This window comes from Carassius auratus, chromosome 19, assembly GCF_003368295.1.
Source record: "Carassius auratus strain Wakin chromosome 19, ASM336829v1, whole genome shotgun sequence".
Taxonomy (NCBI): Eukaryota; Metazoa; Chordata; class Actinopteri; order Cypriniformes; family Cyprinidae; genus Carassius; species Carassius auratus.
In genome coordinates, this window is record NC_039261.1 from 18,909,896 (window position 1) to 18,935,800 (window position 25,905).

The 25,905-nt window shown below is 38.3% G+C and overlaps 1 protein-coding gene across 1 annotated transcript; it reads right to left on the minus strand.

The window, feature by feature from the left end:
• Positions 1-298: 298 nt before the first annotated feature.
• On the minus strand, positions 299-22,370 carry LOC113120277 (zinc-alpha-2-glycoprotein-like). Its single transcript, XM_026290191.1, has 6 exons — positions 22,251-22,370; positions 2,601-2,849; positions 1,966-2,235; positions 1,598-1,870; positions 1,342-1,452; positions 299-751 (listed from the first exon to the last, which is right to left on the minus strand). Exons 1-6 carry the CDS (start codon positions 22,306-22,308, stop codon positions 642-644), a joined length of 1,071 nt encoding a protein of 356 aa, XP_026145976.1. The 5' UTR covers positions 22,309-22,370; the 3' UTR covers positions 299-641.
• Between the last annotated feature and the right edge of the window lie 3,535 nt (positions 22,371-25,905).

Here is a 25,905-nt window from a genome sequence, read left to right on the forward strand (position 1 = left end):
CCTAAAATATATTTAATAAACCAAATATTGTTACAAACTTTTTGTTGTAATGCTGAAATGATGTCCATGTACACATTCACGTTGTTTGTCAAGATGAGAGGTGACTCCTGGTAGATTGATTTATATAATGTAGTGTCATTTATAACTTTCGTAATTTCACTGGGAATCTACTTGTCAGTTTTCATCAACAGGCCATTTTAGATAATAACATTTACTCATTTTTGCACACCTGACGAAATATGTGCAATCTGCTTAAATCAATAAGAAATTCAAATCTGATGTGAACAAGAAACTATTTGTTTAGACTTCTGAACTGAACTGACTGAACTGAGCAACTGAGAAAAGTAAAAAGTAGTTTGAGGTAATAATAAAGCTTTGTTGTGTTTTCAGGAAAGGGAATAGCAATTCAACGATGTGATGACAAAACAAATATAAAATTAAGCATATAAAATTAAAGCAAACAAAATTAAATTAAAACAGTGTGTTACTGTTAAAAGTTCTACATCATTTCTTGTGTAAATTTTAGGCTGTCCTGTAATCCCAATTAAAAACCTAATACTGCAAAAAAAAAGTTACTTACTCACTCATGACATGATATAATCATAGATGACACATCAAGGATCCTGCTTCTCAGTGTGTATCTACAGTAGTGCAATGCTGTCATGTGAATCACTTGCAGTGAGGGGATCCGCTGATCTTGAGGTGATGTTTTCATGATGTTCTGTGGTGGAACTACAGCAGTTCATCTGGCCTAGAGATGATACAATTTATTATTAGAAAACTTTAGAATTAGTATCAGCTGATTTCATACCAATTCAGTATGTTATGTGTTTCACTTGATAAGCCCCACTCTAAACTAACCCAACCATTGGAGTTGAAACACCCATTTCATTTTAGTGTGTGCACATATTAAACTCATAAGCATTTATGGTACCAGACTTTACAGCATGGTCTCCATATTTAAATGCTGGATAAATGTTCCATGAAACAATTAATCTCAGGTTAAGGACAAATGAGAATGAGAAAAATGACATTTGAAACATGCTATTATACTCTAAAAAATGCTGGGTTAAATACGCTGGGTAAAATATGGACAAACCCAGCAATTTGGTCAAAACATCCTTATCAGTGGTTAGTCCATATTTTACCCAGCGTTGGATTGTATTTAACCCAGCATTTTTAGAGTGTATGGTGTTTTTACTGTTTGCAGTTGATGGATGGCCGAGTGTGACTATTCATCAAAAATGTCAATTCTTGCATATAAAATTAATAATATGGAGTAATATGAGAGCGAGTAAATCAGTTCTGGGTCTATTAGTTCTTGAATTAATATGAACTCACCGTTGAACCTTCTGTTTTTGTAGATGAAATATGTGATGCATAGAACTTCAATCACAAGAGCACCTGCAGCTACTGCTGCCCAATAATGCCATCTAGAACCAGGACTTCTATCTGCAGGAAAAAATTAAACAATGTTCTAAACATTCTATAAAGTCATGCAACAAGTAAATGCTATAAATACCAATTCTGAGCTGCAGCTGGAGTAGGAAGCTACTGTATAATATTAAAGTCTGACTGTTAATATGGTCATATTTACCCCATGATGTTGTAAATGTCTGACCGCTGTGAAGGACGTGACACTCATAGCCCTGTTTCTCATCTCGGTGCATCTTCACACTGGTTCTCATCTGAAAGGTTTGGTTATCATTGGGTCTGACTCCAGAAGAGCTGAAGGGTTGGAGTGTGATGTTGTTTAGCGTGATCTTCATCTCTATGTGTTTGGGGTAGAAGCCAGTGGCCAGACAGGTCAGATTCAGCTCACTTTGGTCATGAGGAGCTGCAGATGCAAACATGTGAAGAACTGGAGGAGCTGCAATAAGAAGCAGATGATAGAGGAACTGATTCTGGACAAAAAGACATAAATGATTGAGTTTGAAACACTGAAGTCATTAGAGAAACACATACTGTTAATCGAAGCATTATATGTGGAGATCCAGTCCATGCAGTCTTTGAGGTAGAACTGGAGAAGATGATTGCGAAATCTGTCAGCGTCCCATTTCATTTTGGTTTCTTTTGCATTTGGTCTTTTCTCCTTCCACTGCGTTATGTAATAATTAAAGAAAATATAATCCTCTCCATCATATCCGTACTCGTCAAGTGCGTTCACATTCATCACTGCTCCATCTGGATGTTTCTCCACCTCACAGCCGACTCTCCTCTGTAGTGTATGGAGGCCTAAACATGACAATTCATTAATAAAAACAATATTATTTAAAAAAGTTGTAATTTAAAAAATACAGCAGCCCATAAAAGCTTTTGAACACTTAAAAATATGTCGGTAGCACTTTATTTTACAGTCCTGTTCCTCATGTACATACTATGTACTTATTATAGTAATTACAATAACTATGTAATAAATAGGTACTAACCCTGAACCTACCCCTAAACCTAACCCTACCCCATTGTAGTTACCTTGTATTACCAGAACTTTCTTAGATAAATACACTGTAAGTACACTATAAGTACATGTTAGTACACGTACTGTAAAATAAAGTGCAACCAATATGTCAATGTATTTCAGTAAAACCCAATGAATTCACCTTCACATCTGGAGCTTCTGCAGTTTGCCAGAGAGTTAAACAGATTTATGAACCATTCTCTAGATTCATGAGGTTCTCTGGTATATCTCCAGATTTCTGCATCCAAACGATCTCTTTTCCAGGTTCCTTCTTTAATACTGTAGTGAGAGATCGATCTGTCGTCATACACACACACTGCACTGAACACAGGACCAGAGACTCCTTCAGGTTTGCTGAGGACGGTGTAAACAAACAGGAGATGGTGTCTCTCTGAGGAAAGATAAATGCAAGACAGTAAAGGTGTTAATGTCACCACAGACTTACTGTAGTAACTATAACCATGGTATTGTTGCAGAAATGTAGGACGTTCCCATCAACTTTTATTGTGTTATTAACATAAGTATAAATTAAGCATTAAAGGATGTCAAGGTTATGGAGGGAGAGGACCCAGATTCAGAATGAACAAGGGACATTTATTGACAAATTGGACAAAGCATGATAGGTGGGAGTGGCTTGAACGGTCCATAAAGTAGGATAGGGCATACAATAGTGGAGCAGATGGGGGTGGGGGGGGGGGTGGGGGTTGTGACCACCAAGGAGGGCCCTGGGTGACAACCGAGTACAGGACTGTAGAGGAGGCTGTGCAAGGGACCATAATTTAAAGGGGAAAATATATACTTGAAAGAACAAATCAAACTCAAGAGAAATAAAAAATGAGATCCAAACAAAAAGAAAAACTTAAACTAGATTGGAATAAACAGTGACAAGATAAACTTTAACTAATAAATACCAGACTTTAACAGACAAGGGAAAAACTCTATTAGTAAAGATCAGCTAACAAGCTAAGCAAACACCAACTCAGATACAAAACGAACAAGCAAACACATGAGGGAAATGAGCACAATAAATAGGAAGGAAAGCACACAAACACAAGGTGAGAACAATCAATTATTGAGCACCAAACAAAAACTAAATGAGGGGGATGATTTTACAGGCACTGCAAGTTTTGTCCATTTGCATTAATTCATTAATTTTTCTTCACTAAATAGGTGCATTGAAAGGCCTTTATTATTGGTTATGAAAGCTGCCTGTTCTGCAGATCAGTGGCGGTTCTACATTGAATTACACCCTGGATGAGTCTCCCTTTGAGTCCAGTTATTTAACTATTGTAATAACAACAGGAAACACACTTTTACAGGTGCACAATCTCCACCTCCAACATTGCCAAAAGACAATGAACACAATTCTGCACAAAATGTGACACTTTTTTTTTTTCATGTCATGTCATTGTAGGAACAGATGGTTTAAAAAAAAAAAAAAAAAAAAAAAAAAAAAAAAAAAACCTTTTTGAAAAATATTATATATTATATTATATGTTATGCTATGTCCACTGTAGTGGACATGAGGACTATAAAAATGCTTTAAAAAATAAAAATGACATGAAATTATATTTTACAGGCAAAAACAATGGGGATTTTTTTTCAATGACCAATAACTTTTGGAGTTTCAGTTTTATAGTTGCATAGTTGCATACCTTTTAGAGTACATACTTGCATACCTTTATCTTTTACTCATTTCTTATCTTCTTTTTTTCTAAATTGGGCACCTGATGGCTTTGACCTTTTCCTGTCCATCTCAGTGTTTATTTGGCACTCGACATTCAACAGATTTCTCATCCTTCCAACACTACTCAAGACCAGAAGTCAGGACTAAACCAATTCACCCTGGTGACCACAAAATAATTTTGTATTACCTGTTTTTATTAGCAATTTCACACATTTCAGAAAAACTAAAATGTGCAGAAACTAGGCTTGTACTTATAATATTATGAATGAAATGTGCATTTTTTTGTAATATAAAAATAGACAATAAAATAACATATCAACTGTACAGGTACACACCTAGTAACTAAAACTAAAATAACAAACAAATCATATTGTTAATTAAAAGCTTGTCCAAAAATATGAGTCTTTAAGTGTTTTTTTTAAAGATTATACAGAATTTATAGTTCTCCAAGCTAAATGGAACGAGTTCCAGAGCCTTGGATCCACAACACAGAAACCACATTCACATCTTGTCTTAAGACGTGATCTAGGAACAATTAAAAGATCTTGGCCTGAAGACCTAAAAGACTGACATGGAGTATGCATTAAGGCTGTAGCTATCGAATATTTTAGTAATCGAGTATTCTACCAAAAATTCCACAGATTAATCGAGTATTCGGATAAAATGTGTTTTTGCTTAATTTAAGTACAATATTAATTTTCCAAGAGAAAATAAGACTCCTGGGTCGTGTGACGGACACAGAGGGACCGCACGTTCAACAAGGACGTTAATACGCACACATACGCACAAACACACACCGAAACTGTTTGGTGATACAAGAGTTTATTGTAATTATTGATCAGAGAGTGAATGAAATACATGTAAATTATGTGTATTTTTCCCGTGTAGCGTTTGTCCGGTGATTTTTAGAGTCCTGGTAAGAAACAATGGCAGGAATTATTGGTTCCGCTTGGGGTGGTATTCTACCCTGTATTAATTGAGTGTGGGGGTTTCAGGGGCAAAGTTGTTGCTGTTATTTCCTGTTTAATGTGAATGAATTAATGACATCAAAGTAGATTCATTAAGTAGAACATCATGCCAATATGTTTCTTTCAGTCTCTGTATATTTAAGGGAACATGTGTAAAGTGTTTTCTGCGAGTTTGTCCCTCCACATGTGGTAATGGTGATGGCCACCAGTTTTAATGTGAATGTCTTTGTAATGGAAGGTAGTCTGTGTTTGTTACTGCAGTGGAGAGTGTGGCCTGAGAGTTGCAGGTATTTTATTCACTCTCTGATCAATAATTACAATAAACTCTTGTATCACCTTACTACTCTTGTATTAACTCTTGTATCACCTTAAACTCTTGTATTAACATCCATGTTGAACGCGCGATCCCTCCGCGACCGTCACAGGTCTCTTAAAATGAACAACTAAGTTTCCTTTTTTAGAATTTTTTTTTTTTTTTAAATGCATAGAATGCAATTCATACATCAAAAATAAACATTTAATTGTTACCCATTGTTTCTTTGTCTGTACTTGTACTTTGAACAATGACAAGAAAGTTGACAGATGAATTAAGTGCATTTAAGGACCATTAAGTTGGGGTTTTAAATCAAGCATTTTCTGAGATGCACATTAAACATTAAACACATAAAACATTACATTTATTTGTATAGCGCTTTTTACAATACAAATCAACTTTACAGAAAATTATGTTTCTACAACATTTAGTAGTAGCTTATGGTGGTGACTGTCAGTTTGTGCACGTTTGACAGGATTTTTAGAAAAATTTATACAAGACGAAATTCTTGTCATTAATTTTTGATGGGTTGATGTACCTTTACAGTTCTGTGTATGTGATGTGATGCTGGTTTTACTCAAATCAAACGGTCAAATGCTCATGAAGTGACTGTCAGAGCAGTTCTGGAGATGTTGTTAATGTGTTCACGTACTTATTTAGTGAGACAGCAGATGCTGAAATCACCGCGAGCATCACGCGCGCTTCAGTGTGTGTTAATAAAGGAAGAAGCGCTTTTGCTCCATTCATTAACAGAGACACGCAGAACATGCAGGTTTCATATTTAAATAGACTGTTCCGGCTTAATATTTACAGATATTAGTCCATATCGTGATTTGATGTAAGTGCAATGACCTATTTTTGATTAATTCATTCAAAATTTGGCAAATTCCGTGCCATTCCGCGTTTAACTGTAAATTCTGTTTTTATGACTGGATTACGCGATTCCCTCCGCGTTTTCTGCATCACGGAAATCATAGGGCCCTAGTCGTGGTATGCCAGCTCTATCTTGCAATGGACACACGCCACGACGTTCTCTTTACGTTTGCCCGCGCCCTCAAATCAAAACACTGCTGACTCCTTCCACTTTGTGGGTGATGTAAACGCGTTGTGTCACATTTAAAAAAATCATTGCGAAAGAACCTGACGTGAGATTTAAAATAAATTAAAAGAGGCTTCGAGCCAGAGGAATTTGCTTTGATCAATTTTTGAAATCGAGTTACTCGAGTTACTTGAGTAATCGTTTCAGCCATAGTTGGCATATGTAATAGATCCTGGATGTAGGAGGGTGCTTGACCATGCAAGGCTCTGAAAGTAATGACCAAAATTTTAAAATGTACTCTATAACCAACAGGAAGCCAACGAAGGGCCTTCAGCACAGGAGTAATGTGTGATCTCCAGTGGGTCCTTGTCAAAAGCCTAGCAGCTGCATTTTGTACAACTTGTAGTCGATCTGTAGATTATTTATTCAAACAAGTGTACAAAACATTGCAATAGTCCAGTCGTGAAGAAATAAAAGCATGAACAAGCATCTCCATCTCTTTTTTTGAAACCATAGATCTAACCTTAGCAATGTTCCTGAGGTGGAAAAAACAGGTACGGACCACAGACTTAACATGACTGTTAAAACACATAGATCTGTCAAAAATGACACACAGATTGCTTATGTCACTGCAGTCAGACAATGATAGACCCCCAAGGGCCGGCCTAATCTTAAGGGTAATGTTGTCTGGGGCAAAAATCATCACCTCTGTTTTATCCATATTAAGTTGCAGAAAGTTCTCAGCCATCCATTTATTAATGGAGACTAAACAGTTCAGCAAAAGGAACAGTTGATCTAGTCTATCTGGGCTAAATGAAATAAATAACTGGATTTCATCTGCATTACAATGATAAGATATTGATTTAAAACTACTTATAATCTTTCCAAGGGGAAGCATGTATAGACTCAACAGCAGGGGGCCAAGCACAGAACCTTGCGGCACACCACAGGACAAAGGAACAGAATCTGACATGAAAGATCCTGAGGACACTGAAAAACTTTTGTCAGAAAGATAGGAGGTAAACCAATTCAGAGCCGATCCCGAAATGCCCACTAGAGAGTTTAGTTGATCAATCAGAGTGTTGTGATCAACAGTATCATACGCTGCACTGAGATCAAACAAGACCAGCACAGAACATTTTCCTGCATCAGCAGCCATCAAGATGTAATTTGAAACCCTAAGGAGGGCAGTTTCAGTCGAATGGTTTTTACAAAAACCAGACTGGAATTCACAGATACTATGAGCCTCCAACACATGATTTAACTGCATTGCCACAACCCTTTCTAAGACTTTAGAAATAAAAAGCAATTTCGAAATAGGCCTATAGTTGTTAAAAGATGCTACATCAAGATTAATCTTTTAAAAAAGAGGTTGAACAACAGCATGTTTAAAACACCTAGTCTAAGAGATAAATTTATAATTGAAACCAAACACAGGCCAATAGATGTAATGGATTCCATAAATAAAGATATAGGCAAAAAATCAACAGAGCTTTGGGAAGTCTCATTGTACTCACTAACCTAATGATGTCCTTCAGGGAAATGGGGCAAAAGGAGTCCAATATTGAGGGTCTTTGTTGAGTAACTATAAGGTGGCTAACTGATGGTGTAATGCCTGCCCTAACAGCTTTAACCTTGTCCACAAAGTGAGACAAAAAATTATTGCAATCATCTTTATAAAACACAGGGACAGAAGATGTAGAATAATAATAATAATTCATTACATTTATATAGCGCTTTTCTAGGCACTCAAAGTGCTTACATTGTCAGGGGGTATCTCCTCATCCACCACCAGTGTGCAGCATCCACCTGGAGAAGAACGCCTACCACACACCAGCTTATGGTGGAGAGGAGACAGAGTGATGAAGCCAATCAGCAGATATGGGGATTGTTAGGAGGCCATGATGGTCAGAGGCCAGTGGGCGAAATTTGCCAGGATGCCGAGGTCACACCTCTACTCTTTTCGAAAGACATCCTGGGATTTTTAATTACCACAGAGAGTCAGGACCTCGGTTTAACGTCTCATCCGAAGGATGGTGCTTGTTGACAGTATAGTGTCCCCATCACTACACTGGGGCGCTAGGTCCCACACAGACCACAGGGTGAGCGCCCCCTGCAGGCCTCACTAGCACCTCTTCCAGCAGCAACCTAGTTTTCTCAGGAGGTCTCCCAGCCAGGTACTGACCAGGCTCAGCCCTTCTTAGCTTCAGTGGGCAACCGGTCTTGGGCTCCAGGGTGATATGGTTGCCGGCCATAGATACAATGTTGTTAATAGTCAAAAACAAAGTTTTAGAATTCCTTTTGCTGGCAGATATCGGTTTAGAAAAATAAGAGACTCTAGCTTTTTTGATCATCTCGTTAAGATCAATCAAGAGCTCTTTAAGATGCAGACAATGGACTTGGAGCTGAGTCGCTTTCCATATACGCTCAGTCTTCCGACATACATGTCTAAAGCTGCGGATGGCGTCATTTATCCACGGAGATGTGTTAACAGCAGGAATTATTCAAGTCTTAAAAGCAGCCACTCTATCCAGCAGCACGATGCAATGATCATTAAAAGACTGTACAGACACATCATTGTCATTGGAGATCAAAACTGAGCTTGAGTCAGAATTGGCTGAGAAGTTCTTAACAGCAAGCTGGTTAACTATGTGAGAGCAAGACACTCGTGTAACAGGCAGAGGGTCCTCGTTATAAGCAAGATCAAAAAGAATGCATTTATGATCATTAACAAATACATCTTCAATACAAATATTACTAGTATTTAGACCGTGGGAGTGAACCAGATAGAGCATATGTCCCTTATTGTGCGTAGGACCAGTGAGTTGAAAGACTCTGTGTTGCTTAAAAATTCAGAAGTAACGTTGCAGTCATTGTCATCCATGTGAATATTTGAATCACAGACAATAATCACTCTGTTCAGCTTAATAGTGGATCATAAAAAGTCAATAAATTCATTAAAAAAAGACTGACCAGGTGGTCAGTAAACCAAGAAACAATAGAATGATTTTGACTTACCAACTTTAATCATCAGTAGTTCAAATGAAGAGAACATGCCTGCATTCATCCACTGGCAAATAAAATGCTTTTTAAAAACCACAGCTAGTCCTCCACCATGGACCACAAGTCTTGGCGAGCTGATAAATTCACAATCCACCGGACAAAGCTCAATCAGATGACAGTAATCCATACTCCATTGCCATGTCTCCGTGAGTAGCATAAAATCCAGATTTTTTGAAGTAAAATTCAAAAATTCACTGAGCAGAAATGACTTGTTAGAAATTGATCGGCCATTTAGAAAAGCCATCTTGAGTGGTACAGGAACAACACTTGATGCAGAGGGAGGAGCTTGCGGCAGCAACTTCAGGTGCACGGCACACACACACCGCCCAATGGTAGGGTTTCTCAAGGCCGAGGGTCCAAAGTCCAAGGAACATCAGGAAAAAAAAGAACGAAGACAAGGCAGTCGTGAGCCACCGTCAAAAGGTCCCATCTTCAGGAGCTTCCTAAGATGCACCTGCTTCCCTGCCCTTTTCCTCGCCTTTTCTGACGCTTCTTTGCATGTCACATTAGGCCTTCTCCATTCTGCAAATAAGCAGCAGTTGCAGACAGACATATGAACAGGGCTGAAAACGCACTCCACCACAGAGGATCGAATCTGAAGTATTGTTTGACGATCATACACCCATGCACTGGACACAACATTTGTGGACAAACTTAGTGTGACGAGTGGGGTGGGGCCGAGAGGCATGGGAACAGAACTCCTTTCCGTGGGAACACCTCCTTCTTCCCGATGATTATGAAGTTTTATTATTAAACTGGTGCCGAAACCCAGGAGGAAGGAGGGACATGCTGCTGAAGATTCCTCACCGCTGTGGTGAATCCGCGGTGCCATCGAGCATGGCGAGGGAGTGTGCCGCCATAGACACTTGGGGCGTTGGGCTGAGTTGCCGGGGACGGACAAGCTTGCTGCCGGCCGCCCACGATGTGGAGGGGCGGCTGCCATCCGTGAGGGAGCAGAGGAGTCTGTGCCATTCTCCATGGGGTCGGAGCCTGCTGCCATCCAGGTCGGAATTGGGAGGAGCAGGGAACGTGAATTCCTGCCGGCTGTCTAAACGTGGAGGAGCCGTCGCCGTCCACTGGGCAGCAGAGGAGTGTCATCCCATCCACCGAGGGCCATCCAGTGCCACCGCCAGGCACCGCGGAGGAGTTCACCAAGCTGGTGGAGGGCCGAGCGGCAGCATGTCTGGAAACCAGAATTATTTTTTTCTCTCCTCTCTCTCCTCTCTCCCCTCTGTTGCTCTTCATCCTTCCATATCCTTTTCTCTCGTATTGTCTGTCCTACCCTTAGGTTCCCGCAGGTCACCTTGAGCAGTCTCCTGGGTATCCCCCGGCCTGCAAGGGGCGATGGGGGTATGTGATGAGTGGGGTGGGGCCGAGAGCCCTGGGAATGGAGTGAGGCAGGTGGAGTGATTGGAAATGAGCAACACCTGCTCGACCCACCGGTTTCGAGTCCCACGGAGGAGATTGGATGGATACAAAAGAGGAGATGACAGTGAACGACGAGAGAGGACCAGGCCTGGAGTTTATTTTGTGTTTTGATTTTGTTTGTGCGCGGCAATCATCCGCAAGGGGCTGTCGCGCTGTGTTTATTTTATTATTAAAGTATTTTATGATTTTCCGCAGTTTCCCGCCTCCTCCTTCACGATGATTATTAAGTTTTATTATTACACTTAGCAACAATATAGCACAGAAAATAAAACGAGTCGAGACAAACATCCATCCACAGCGGCGAAGCCAAACACAGGCACCATCATGATGAGGTGATGAAGGACTCGCCACTTGAACTAATACCAAGCATTAGGAGGATCTCTAAAGATACAGTTTGTGTGTTCTATGCTCCATTTCAACTGAATTTTAGTCCGTTACTAACCTGATGCAGGAAATGCGGTAACAAGGATACAGCATAATCTCAAGAGTCAATAAATACAGAGTAAAAGACAATAGAATCAAATGTAACAATTTAATTATCAGTGAGGTAAATATGTATTCTACCAATTACAGGAAGTTTATTTAGCTGTTAGAGCAACTTACCTACCCGTTAATACGATGGTAAAACACTCACGACAACAGATCTAAGGATCATATGACAAATTCTTTAAAGACTCTTCATTAAGAACTAAAGCGACAACAGTTGGTGCTGCGACCTGGGCTACGTTATACTGAGCCACAATCAATGGGAGCCATGCAGGCACACCACACTGAAACAAAAAAATTTCCAACAAATTTCCCCTCAGCTTCCCATACATCAACTTACCTGACAAACAGTACATCTCAGCAGCCTAACACCACACTAAAGTAAAGATTGCACAAATTACTAAACACTCAAACCAAACAGCTAGCAGCTATAAACACCTACCTTAGTAGTCCATAACAGAAAGGAAGGGGTGGGCTTTCGACCATGACACACTCCAAGAAGCAGAACCAACCGATTTATATACCCTAGGGCTGTCACGATAACAAATTTTGCTGGACGATAAATTGTCCAATAAATTATCTCGATAAACGATAATATCGTCGTTCTAAGACCAGTTTCAACTAATATAATGATAATGGGTTAATAACGCAGGTACACCTTTTCAAAGATCAATAAACTTTTTTTCATGGCAGATTCAGAGCAAGAAATACCAACATGTTGACTTTATGTGGCTTAAAATTTATAATATCAGTTATATTATGTCTATATGCCAGTTAGGGATGCTCATATTGACAGTTTAACCGTTAACCGAAAGTAAACATTTTGACCAATGAAGGAGCCGTTCACATATCATGTCTTTTTTTGTGCTCAAGTTCTTTATTTCAAATGCGGTATGTGCACTCATAATGGAAGAGACGCACCGCACTGAGTTAAAAACAATAGCTTTTCAGAATGACGCAGATTTTTTTACATTTCTTCGAAAATAAATCTTGTTTCGAAAATAAATCTAGCAGAGTTATAGCAAGGGTTTTTTGGTGCTGGAAATCCATTGCTGAAATGTCCTTGTTGTAACGGAGATTGCAGCTGATGGATGCTTAGCAACAACAGGCGCCTCAGGAATGCAATCATAGACAGTAAAAGAAAATGGACACAGCGACCCCATTGGAACTCAATTGAGACAAGTGAAATCCATTTTTAGCGTTTTTTTAGCACTTCCGTTTCTGACGCGCAGACTCAAACGAAGCTTGATGACGTCAGCAACCTGACTGACAGATGGTAATCTTTTAGTAGCTGTGTGTGTAAACTGCATCGTTAATCTTGCAGAGACGGCAAGCTTGAGCGGGGAGTTCTTTGTCGTGAGTGAGCAGGAGTAAGTATTCTGATTAATTATTTTGTATAGTTTTTAAAAATGTAACACCAGTACGCCATATTAATGTTAATTGCCTACGAGCTTCTCCTCCTGTCTGCACGGTAATACGACAGAGAGTCGAGTGGTTATGACGCAATCGTTAGCCTATTTTTACAAAAACTGTTTATACGGGGCCATATGTAACATAGAAGGTAATGGAGCCCTTAATACATTGTCGTGTATCTTTAGAAATAAATAATGGACAAACAGAGTCTTTAAACGCCTCAGATGAAAAGTTATTCGCTGTCAAAGTGACACCAAAATGAATGAGAGTCAATGGGAATGCTAACGCAAGTGAAATTCTGCTACAAGATGGCGGCACCCGGCCGACTTCAACTTCCGGTCGACTTCCTTGCCGCCTGAGCGCAACTGCCCGAGCACTTTGGAAAGGAGGAGAAAATGATGCATGCACGTGTGTGTGTGTGTGCAAACTCACTGGGCGCGTTGACACATGCAACCACTCGCCTACAGACATATTTTGCTGAGCAAGCCAAATGAAGCGAGTGAAAAGTAGGCCCATTTCGAGAGAAAGGGCACAAAGTTACTTGCAAAATATGCTACACAGTGTTAAAATAAAGCAGTAGTGCAAGTACAAAGCTGTATAACTTGTGACACAAACATCCACAAGCAAATGAAAGGCGCTTCCCAAAGCTGGCCACTTTAGTGAGATGTTATCTCTTTATTCCCGGGACATCTGTGCCATCGGAGAGAGTGTTTTCTGCCACGGGCTGCACTCCAGACTGACCACACATCATGACATATTATATTTGTTAAATGAAAATTGAAAAAATAAATTATTGCGGGTGAAAAATTTATCGAGCTCAATTTTTAATCGAGTGATTAATTGATTTATTGACTATCATGACAGGCCTAATATACCCTAACTGGGCGGCAGCTCATTGGTCACATAATTAATGATGGTGACGTTTTAACAACATTACATACAACATTGCTACCTGTATGGAAGACCCTGGGAAAGGGCACTACCTTTACAGTAAGCAAAATAGCTCTTAACTCTGTATTATCTTTTAGTCTACTTTGCAAAATACGCCCTGAGACTATTCATGAATGAAAATATTACTTGCATTAATGTAGAACATGATATTATTGACCATTCTGAGTGAAACCAAGTGGAGGGAGGATGGGTAAGGAAGGGGATGAGAAGGAACTGATAACATGTGAGAGAGGTGTTTCCTGCACCTCCACTCTGTGTGGTGTCTTGAAGATGCCTGTGTATGTTTCTATTGTCTGTTTCTCAGGAGATCAAAGTTCTTTCATCCTTAAAACAGCATGCAAAGACCCCCCCCCCCCCCCTTTAAATATATTAAAAACTTTTAGCATTCATCAAGATCTCACAAAGTTTGATTTTAACCAATGACCACACAATGAAACTTTTTTTAATGAAGTTACGAGCAAGATACAACTCAGGACTGGACAAAAAGAGGTGAGTGCGTGGATTCCAATCTAAACACATTGTGCGCTGTGGAAATCAGCTGACTTGTCTGTTAACTCACCTCCGCAAAAATCTTGATCTTTCCCTCTCAGATTGTTATCCATTGTTGATAGATATACCCATAAGTCTATCATCACTTTGAACTGGCTTATATTAGTAAATTAACATATTAAGAATTTTGAATTATTGTGTGTAATCAATGACAGTTGTGCTGAACTTCTGATTTCTTGTGTTTAAGTTCATTGCAGTGAAAATATGTTTTAGTGAGTGAAAATGCAGTTATAGTCTTGCAAAAACGATTGCATGAGTTCTGCAAAGCATGTCTAACTGAACTTGTATAAGGTTTTGCAGAAAGAGTTGATTTATTCAACCAATTGGTTTGTACTATTGGCAATTGGGTTTAGAGAATGGGGTTTAGTGGCTTAGCAAATATGAAAAGATGAAAACAGTCATTTGCAGCCATTTTACTGGTTTAGGTTCATATTCAAATAAATATCATAAATATCATGTTTTCCACATTTCTTTATTTTTTACATGTAAAATATTTAAAACATTAATCTTATAACATTATTTATGCATTTGAAATTTTGCAGTGTAAATGCACCTCAGCTTCATCAAATAGTCTGTGTAAATACATCTAATGCCATTCAGATGCAACTTCTGTTTCCTCTGCAGTGGAACAATGAGGTTTGTTAATATTGATTTTAATTGCTTGGTAACAACTCTACAGTTTCTTATTATTCTAACTGAATTAACTCACACAATGTGAATCAATGTGAATGGACAGCTTGCAAATATAATTAGATAGTTGTTTAAGTGAGAGACCATCTGGGGGAAGTCGTGGCCTAGTTGTTAGAGTTTGACTCCTAACCCTAGGATTGTGGGTTTGAGTCTCAGGCCAGCAATTCCACGACTGAGGTGTCCTTGAGCAAGGCACCGAACCCCAACTGCTCCCTGGGTGCCGCAGCATAATTGGCTGCCCACTGCTCCGGGTGTGTGTTCACATTGTGTGTGTGCACTTTGGATGGGTTAAATGCAGAGCATGAATTCTTATTATGGGTCACCAGTCACCATACTTGGCTGTATGTCATGTCACTCGTCATCTGTTACAGTCCATATTGGGGGAGGTAATGATGTTAAAGAATATCTTTAAATTATCATTTATTAATTTTTTTTCATTGTAAAAAAAAGGATAGGTTTTTGTTTGTATATGCTGTCAATTATAGTTCTCGTGGGGGCGGGCTTAACAGTGATATACTCTGATTGGATAGTGAGCTTTTGATGGACAGATGCTCTCTTACCAGGAAGTACAGACGTCACTCAGTGGTGCGCATATTGGAAAGCTTTTACAGGTTTGAAACAACACTGTTGTAACTGATTAATGACAAAATGTTCCCTTTAAGATGATCAAGTATCCCTTTACAGTTTTTTTCAATCGCTAACAAGCGCTTAACCATACTTCAGATACTTTTCTAAACTCTTAACACAGACTAACACCTACAAAACACAATTGGCCAAATGGATAATTTTCTTCTCAAAAACACATTTTGTTAAATATATACTAAATATTCATTTCAAAATAGAACACATCTTTCTCTGCACACACCAACTTTACCAAAACACTGGAAATCTGACTCAAAATTAAATTATTCTGTCAAAGAATAACACTTGTTTTCACCTCAAAAGGTACATGCAGTCAATCAAAGTACACCAGGTTTCAAAATACTGGCTATTGTTGACATTACAAAAACTGCATAGACTTTTCAGTCTCAGTTTTACAGGTATTTGCGTGCAAAACATGCAATTCACTGTTTTACACTACATTTCTTGGTTAGGAACTGTATGTCCAAATGTACAGTAATGTTCACATTCAAAAGCATTCCAGTAAAAAGCTATTTTTTTCCTTTACTGTTTACTGCAGGTACAGTAGAAACACGGTATGATAGAACAGAAAAGGTTTGACAGTATTGCTTACAGTGAACAAAATATCCATGAAACACATAAGAGCATTCTGAACAAAAAAACAACAACCGCAAAAAGCCCAGATAAAAGTGGGGGGGGGGGATAAAAACAATCTCTCACTCCATCTCTCACTGCTCCTGCTCCTCTCACTGCTCCTCTCACTGCTCCTGCTCCTCTCACTGCTCCTGCACCTCTCACTGCTCCTGCACCTCTCACTGCATCTCTCACTGCTCCTGCATCTCTCACTGCTCCTCTCACTGCTCCTGCTCCTCTCACTGCACCTCTCACTCCTCCTCTCACTGCACCTCTCAGTGCTCCTGCTCCTCTCACTGCTCCTCTCACTGCACCTCTCAGTGCTCCTGCTCCTCTCACTGCTCCTCTCACTGCTCCTCTCACTGCTCCTGCACCTGCTCCTCTCACTGCTCCTCTCACTGCTCCTGCTCCTCTCACTGCTCCTGCTTCCCTCACTGCATCTCTCACTGCTCCTGCTCCTCTCACTGCTCCTGCTTCCCTCACTGCATCTCTCACTGCTCCTGCTCCTCTCACTGCTCCTCCTCCTCTCACTGCTCCTGCTCCTCTCACTGCTCCTGCTCCTCTCACTGCTCCTCTCACTGCATCTCTCACTGCTCCTCTCACTGCTCCTCTCACTGCTCCTGCTCCTCTCACTGCATCTCTCACTGCTCCTGCATCTCTCACTGCTCCTGCTCCTCTCACTGCTCCTCTCACTGCATCTCTCACTGCTCCTGCATCTCTCACTGCTCCTCTCACTGCATCTCTCACTGCTCCTGCATCTCTCACTGCTCCTGCTCCTCTCACTGCTCCTGCTCCTCTCACTGCTCCTCTCACTGCATCTCTCACTGCTCCTGCTCCTCTCACTGCTCCTGCTCCTCTCACTGCTCCTCTCACTGCATCTCTCACTGCTCCTGCTCCTCTCACTGCTCCTGCTCCTCTCACTGCTCCTGCTCCTCTCACTGCTCCTCTCACTGCATCTCTCACTGCTCCTCCTCCTCTCACTGCTCCTGCTCCTCTCACTGCTCCTCTCACTGCTCCTGCTCCTCTCACTGCATCTCTCACTGCATCTCTCACTGCTCCTGCTCCTCTCACTGGGCCCCTTGCTCTTACTCTTCCTCGTCCATTACAGTGTTTGTCTTTTTTCTGTTTCTGTTTCTGTTTCCAAAAACATCACTCTTCAAATTCCTCCTTTTATTGTATAAGTGTCAATGTAATAGAAATAACCCCTGCCATTGAGTCTAAGCCAGATTGGAATCAGTTGTGGTTTGCCCAATTTAAACAACATAAATCAGCTAAGATAAATTGCTTTTGAACTGATATCATTGCAGAAGTAGAGGTTTTTATACTGTATCTAAGGTTTGGAACATTGTTTTTCCTATTGTGGGATGTTGTGTGTTAACATTTGTAAATACTACAAAAACGATCCATAATTTTGTTGGGAGGTATAGCTTGTCTGTTCAGAAAATGTAATCATTGTGGAAATGTGGGCAATGGCTCCATATTGTGTGAAAACGACATGAAATGTGTGAATGGTATGGCCACAATAGACATATTGCTGTGCTTATTGTGTTTAGAGTTTTGAAAATGTGACAACTGCTTGGACAAATGCTTGTTAACGACTGAAAAAAACTGTAATATGAGTATCCCTTTAAGATGATCAAACTAATTGTAAATTATTAAATAATTATTACTTTTTTTTTTATAGCCTATAGTTTTGAAATAAAAGCATATCAACCAGGTTCCAGAAAAATTCACTGAGGGTGCTTCTGAAATTAGTGAGGGTGCTCTACTCTTAGTGCACATTTTCACATATTTTGTCCCGTCTATTGCTCACCATGTCAAACACTGGTACTTCGAGAGAGAATCCCATATAAATATGCAGACGTCATTCCCGTATACACAATGTATTATAACTTTTTAAAAATTTACTTTTAGCCAGTTTGCCATTTAATAATTCTCATACTCGAGTCATAGTGGCACCATGTGACCTCTAACAACACCCGCAGGGGAGAAAAAAAATATAATTCACAAAATGTAGTCCACCGGCAGAAATAAAGAAAGAAAATCATGCATTCATAATTTTATTAAACAATACAAACATTAAAACAATAAGGCAGTACAATTAAAATAAATAAAGACAAAAAAAGGAAAAAAAAAAAGAATACACAGATTTAAAGGAAATTAAATTATATCTTAAGAGAACACAAAGGACAAATATAAAGAGCTTTCCAATTAACAGAACTTTGGATAGTTTCCACATACTTGTCTAAGTCCACTTGAATAAAGAAAAGAGAGCTGTAGAGCCAGTAAACTTTTGTTTATGAATGTGAAATTTAGCGATCAGGAAACAAATTAATTATGTTATATTTTCCAGTATTCTCTTTTGAATAGTCAAGCATCATTAAAGCATCTTACAAAAAAGATTGTATAAAACTAAAAAGTCTGACCAAAATGTTTCGGTGTAGGGCATTGCCAAAATAAATGAAGTCTTCTTCAAAGAATTACAAAAACAGGAACTCACTTCAAGATCTAACTTAAATTGCCTAAGAAAGGATTTAGTTGGGTAACATTTGTGAATCAAATGAATTATTTATTTTACTTTATTGTTAAGCAGATATCTATGAGGCAAGGTCAGTGCTATCTCCCATGAAAGGTATATTCTTCACAATGCTATTCCAGTGAGGTATTATGTAAGGAACTGATGTTATCTCTCTCTGAAAGAGCTCTAATTTTATAATATATTTGTATATTGTGTCAGTATGTCAGTATTGTCATGTTTTATAATATGTGGTCATGGAAGTCTTGCAACAGAAAAGACACACCATAGCGAATGGCATTGAAAACCAAATACATATTCATCAGAAGATACAGGAATATTATATTATAAGATACAGGAATATTAGTTGTAAAGTTTGCATTGTGAGTTAAAAAAGCTTTCCGACTAAAAGATGATTGTTTTTAAACCCAGTTTTCAAAGAAAAGGGATTTATTCTTGTAAAGAATATCTTTATTGTTCCATAAATAATATCTGTGTGGAGAAAAGTTGCGTTTGTATATGAAGGACCAGGCCAAGAGCATCTGCTAATGGAAATTAGAAAGTTTGACAGGGATTTTTAAAACATTATAATTACGAAGTAATAGAAAATTCAGGCCTCCAACCTAAGGGAAAATACAATTTGGGATAAAATTCCAAAATGAGGAAGGATTTTTAAGGAAATTCTTAAGCCAATTTATTTTAAAAGTATCATTTACGGTAGTAAAATCTACAAAATCCAGTCCCCCATTTTGTTTGGTTCATAATTAGATTACTTAACATAGTGTTTCATTTTTCCAAACAAAATAATTTAACATGCTGTCAATTCTTTTTAACGCTCCTTTATCAACCTCCAAGGAAAGAGCAGCATGAGTCAGTCGAGACAATCCTTCATCTTTAGGGAGTAAACCCTTACGAAAGGAAAATATTTTTACCAATATATTTCTTAAAATATATTGTGATATATTGTAATATATTATTTTCCCTTTTTATTTTATAATATATTATATATTTGAATACATTGAATAGTATATTGATGAAACATATATTATATAATATAATGCAAAATATACAAAGGATTGCCGCTTTCAATATATTGGAAAAAATAAATATTAAATCCCATATATACGAATATATGCCTAATATATTACATGACATTTTCCAATATACTGCAATATATTTTTATTTCATAAGTGAAATTCCTCCTATTGACAAATCTCTCTGCAGAGAGGGTTTTCTTTGGGTTTCATTAGAAACTTGTGATTTAATATATGCCAACATCTAGTTTTTTGGCCTTTATTCATTCAAATTCCTAAGTATGTAACATGATCTTTCACATAGAGGGAAAATCACAGCTTTCATCAGATATTTAGGCAGAGTATAGCAGTCGATCCTGTTCCTCTTTACACAAACATACTACAATTCTTGCGTAGTTGCCGAGTTATTATACGTACGATCAGAACTAGTGTGCGCAAGAAGCACAATTGAATGTACGGCAACTCAAAAGGTTCAAAATACCGTCCTAAATCCTAAACTTTAAAATAGTTTTAAGACGAGAGGTTTTTCAACTTGCAATATAAATCCTTTTTTTTTTTTGTCAGATTTATTACCGATTTCAATGTGATGCTTTGATAGCTTTGGCTATTCTGTCTTATACTGTCGTATACTTATTCATTTATGCTCATTTATTTTTACTTTTTTATTATATGCCTTGTTGTTATTGTATTTATGAATGCACTGAAAGCTTTAAAAAATCTTTGTGTGTGGTGTGTGCAAAACATACATTAGAATAAGTATACAATGAACCATAAATATTGCGTATAAATCCGAACCACTTTTCTTTTCTTTACATTGTTTTTGAAGAGATGTGATAAATCCATCTATTGAAATACTTTATTGTTAAAATCTAAACAAATAACCTGCAATGAATACACCCATTTAAACTGAAATTAGAAAACGAGTCACTGTCAATGTGCTAGTTGCTTTAAGTCAGTTAAGTTAAGACTTTTTGTTATTATCAAGTCTTGGTGTATCATGAGAAAACGTGTCAGTGTAAAGGAGTTATCACAAGTACTTTGCTTACCATAAAACTGGAGGAAGATCAGCAAATGAAATATTTCTGCTCTTTTTTGACAAATGGATAAACACCTTGAGTTTTGTCATTTATAATTTCCTTAGGTTTGACATATATGATGAACTATATTCCACTGTAAGAAGGTAAACAGATTAATCAAACAGAATATCAGTTCAAATGTATTGTTGCTCTATATGGTAACAGTAATATAATACCCTGAGTTTGGACGTCAGCACTGACGGATTACACTAATTTGCAATGGAAAATTAAACTGCAACAACTTGAAAATAAGAAGAAAAAAAAGACAATTGCAAGATGAATAAAAAAACTAACAGAATATAAACGAGAGTGAGAGAATCATTTTACTATGCTGCAGTGTAGCAAGAGATCTGTCCCTTTTTGCTTTCCTTACATCCAGTTGTGTTTGGTGTATTTGCATGCGGCAGTATTGCCAAGTCCGCGGAATTTAGGCTACTTTGGGGAAATGTTTGATTAACTATAACTGGTCGGGTTTATTACACAGGCCTGACAACCCGAGTGGAAACAGAATCGACTGCTACACCGGAAGCTCCGGAGAATGACTCGATCGATCTTGAAGCTACATTTACATTTCCTTATCCTCAAGGGATTTAGAATGTTCAGTGCTGTGACTCGTGACATTACTGCCAGATTCAAACGTCTTTCGCGTTGGTTGGCGCTGTGCCAGATTACGGACGAGCTCAACGCTGTATAATCACAACTATGCAGTGTTTTCAACCTCATAATGTTTATTTTAGATTTCATACATTTAAATACACATAAGCACTGGTAAAACAACAGCCTACATTTGGAGTGTGTGAAAGCAGCAAAAACAATCTATCCATATATAATTTGCCGACGTGTGTTTTTCATATGGGTTGGATAAACACAGTGGAAGTAGGCTAACTATGAAGTTTACTCTATTGTTATAAAGATTTTTAAACGACCAAACACACTCACTTACACATATTTGATAATCGGAATATAGGATAGTTGATGACATGGTAAGTAAGTTTGTGAAAAAATAAAAATGAAGGATAGCCTACATCTGTTATACAGTGTTATTATTGTGGCTGCGGTGTTTCACGTGACAAATATGACGCGTTGCCATGGAAACATTAAGGGGGAACGTTCTAAAATAACTGTCCTCTTGAACCATCATTACACTGTTTAAAATTTGCTAGTCTCTGGTTACCTGCAGTTGCATATGGAGTGTTTTAGGGAGCGCTGTATTTAAAAATCTGTCGTTGCAAAGCGAGATCTCAGTGTAGAGATCTCAGATCTCATTTCATCCTGCAGCCGGGTCTGTACATTTGTTACATTACATTAATACATTGAATGACTTACCGCAATAAACGCAGCATATGTATGCAAACTGTACAATAAGAGAGAACGTCAATTCCATTTCGATTTAGGAGAAACTGGACACGGACAACAAAAGCTAGTGAAGGCGAGATGAAGCTTCTTCTTCTTCTTCTTCTTCTTCTTCTTCTTCTTCTTCTTCTTCTTCTTCTTCTTCTTCTTCATTTAACTGCGGTTGGCATCCAGCTTAATGGTGCATTACCGCCACCTTCTGTTCCGGAGTGTGGACATCGCAATATAATTCTATACTAATTTAGGGAGGGAAAAAAAAAAAAAAAAACTTTTAACCTTTTTCCATTATACCCTATAATACAGCCCAGTATCCCTTAAAAAAACCAACAACTCTCTCACCTGTGCTCTAACATTCATATTTAATATTGTATTTAAAGTGAGATTCTGTACCCAGAATTCCTTTTGTGTATTATCCATTATCATCCGCTTCCTTTGATATTTCTTACGAAATAGAATTACATGCTCCACCGATTCCTCTTCCTGGCACTCCTCACACAATCCCGTCTCATGTTTCCCTATCATTTTTAATGTTTTATTTAGAGCACAGTGTCCCAGCCTTTTTATTAAGCCAGTTATTAAGCCTCTTATTAAGAAACCAAAAGTAGATCCTAGTGAACTGGCAAATTATAGGCCTATTTCAAATCTTCCATTTATGTCTACAATTTTTTTTTTAAGTTAAAGGGTTAGTTCACCCAAAAATCTAAATTATGTAATTAATTAATTAATTATGTAATTAATAACTCCACACAGGCCACACCTGCTCCACCACCATCACACTTAAAGGGTTAGTTCACCCAATAATTAAAATTATGTCATTAATAACTTACCCTCATGTCGTTCCAAACCCGTGAGACCTCAGTTTATCTTCGGGACACAGTTTAAGATATTTTAGATTTAGTCCGAGAGCTCTCAGTCCCTCCATTGAAGCTGTGTGTACGGTACACTGTCCATGTCCAGAAAGGTAAGAAAAACATCATCAAAGTAGTCCATGTGAAATCAGAGGGTCCGTTAGAATGTTTTGTAGCATCGAAAATACATTTTGGTCCAAAAATAGCAAAAACTACGACTTTATTCAGCATTGTCTTCTCTTCCATGATTTTTCTAAAAAATAAATAATAATAAAAGGAAATTTTTGCCATATCAAACAAATAATACTGTTACCATGATGGTGTTTAGTGTTTGTGTGAATGAAATACAGTACATTATTGTGAATTTAATAAGTTAAGTCTGTAAAACCTAAAATGTTGCTGGCTAAAAGTTCTGGCAACCACAACTGCCTTTATTTAAAGCTTTTTATATATTTTTATTATGTATACAAGACAATTCGCTGACTTTAGGTTCATCATTGTGAAGAGCTTCTACTCATAACCTAGACAGTAGAAAGTGTTTGTTTTCTTTATTATATAAAAGAACAACATTTCGTAGATATTGTTAGTGCACATCAATAAAAGAAGACCCTTTAAAGTTTAGTATGATGTATTACTCTTACCTTGAATAATGACTGTCTATTTCAAGTTGTTTCCACTGTTGACCGTCCTGCAGAGCAACTTTAGCTTCCACTCTCGCACAAATGATTGGATATGCGTCTAACAGCACATATTTTTGTAGCACATATTTTACTTTTTAAGAGTGTTTTTACAAATCAATCAATCAATCACCTTTATTTATATAGTGCTTTAAACAAAATACATTGCGCCAAAGCACTGAACAACATTCATTTGGAAAACAGTGTCTCAATAATGCAAAATGATAGTTAAAGGCAGTTCATCATTGAATTCAGTTATGTCATCTCTGTTCAGTTGAAATAGTGTCTGTTTTAATTTGCAATCAAGTCAATGATATCGCTGTAGATGAAATGACCCCAACTAAGCAAGCCAGAGGCGACAGCGGCAACGAACCGAAACTCCATCGGTGACAGAATGGAGAAAAAAACCTTGGGAGAAACCAGGCTCAGTTGGGGGGCCAGTTCTCCTCTGACCAGACGAAACCAGTAGTTCAATTCCAGGCTGCAGCAAAGTCAGATTGTGCAGAAGAATCATCTGTTTCCTGTGGTCTTGTCCTGGTGCTCCTCTGAGACAAGGTCTTTACAGGGGATCTGTATCTGGGGCTCTAGTTGTCCTGGTCTCCGCTGTCTTTCAGGGCAGTAGAGGTCCTTTCTAGGTGCTGATCCACCATCTGGTCTGGATACGTACTGGATCCGGGTGACTGCAGTGACCCTCTGATCTGGACACAGACTGGATCTGGTGGCCACGGTGACCTCGGAACAAGAGAGAAACAGACAAATATTAGCGTAGATGCCATTCTTCTAATGATGTAGCAAGTACATCAGGTGTTATGTGAAGTGTTTCCGGTTCTGGTTTACCTAATTAATGCAGCCTAAAAATCCTTTAACGGATTTGGATATTAAAAGCATATTAGTATGTTATGTGTATGCCAGGTTAAAGAGATGGGTCTTTAATCCAGATTTAAACTGCAAGAGTGTGTCTGCCTCCCGAACAATTTTAGGTAGGTTATTCCAGAGTTTAGGCGCCAAATAGGAAAAGGATCTGCCGCCCGCAGTTGATTTTGATATTCTAGGTATTATCAAATTGCCTGAGCTTTGAGAACGTAGCGGACGTAGAGGAGTATAATGTAAAAGGAGCTCATTCAAATACTGAGGTGCTAAACCATTCAGGGCTTTATAAGTAATAAGCAATATTTTAAAATCTATATGATGTTTGATAGGGAGCCAGTGCAGTGTTGACAGGACCAGGCTAATATGGTCATATTTCCTGTTTCTAGTAAGAACTCTTGCTGCTGCATTTTGGACTAGCTGTAGTTTGTTTACCAAGCGTGCAGAACAACCACCCAATAAAGCATTACAATAGTCTAACCTTGAAGTCATAAATGCATGGATTAACATTTCTGCATTTGACATTGAGAGCATAGGCCGTAATTTAGATATATTTTTGAGATGGAAAAATGCAGTTTTACAAATGCTAGAAACGTGGCTTTCTAAGGAAAGATTGCGATCAAGTAGCACACCTAGGTTCCTAACTGATGACGAAGAATTGACAGAGCAACCATCAAGTGTTAGACAGTGTTCTAGGTTATTACAAGTAGAGTTTTTAGGCCCTATGATTAACACCTCTGTTTTTTCTGAATTTAGCAGTAAGAAATTACTCGTCATCCAATTTTTTATATCGACTATGCATTCCATTAATTTTTCAAATTGGTGTGTTTCACCGGGCTGCGAGGAAATATAGAGCTGCGTATCATCAGCATAACAGTGAAAGCTAACACCATGTTTCCTGATGATATCTCCCAAGGGTAACATATAAAGCGTGAAGAGTAGCGGCACTAGTACTGAGCCTTGAGGTACTCCATACTGCACTTGTGATCGATATGATACATCTTCATTCACTGCTACGAACTGATGGCGGTCATATAAGTACGATTTAAACCATGCTAATGCACTTCCACTGATGCCAACAAAGTGTTCAAGTCTATGCAAAAGAATGTTGTGGTCAATTGTGTCAAACGCAGCACTAAGATCCAATAAAACTAATAGAGAGATACACCCACGATCAGATGATAAGAGCAGATCATTTGTAACTCTAAGGAGAGCAGTTTCAGTACTATGATACGG

Excerpts from the sequence above, each read along its gene's own strand:
- LOC113120277 (XM_026290191.1), bottom strand. The coding sequence starts at position 22,308 with ATGGAATTGACGTTCTCTCTTATTGTACAGTTTGCATACATATGCTGC. Across the intron at positions 1,871-1,965 it reads ATATAATGCTTCGATTAACA|CTCCTCCAGTTCTTCACATG; the intron begins GTATGTGTTTCT and ends TTCTTATTGCAG. Across the intron at positions 1,453-1,597 it reads GACATTTACAACATCATGGG|ATAGAAGTCCTGGTTCTAGA; the intron begins GTAAATATGACC and ends TTTTTCCTGCAG.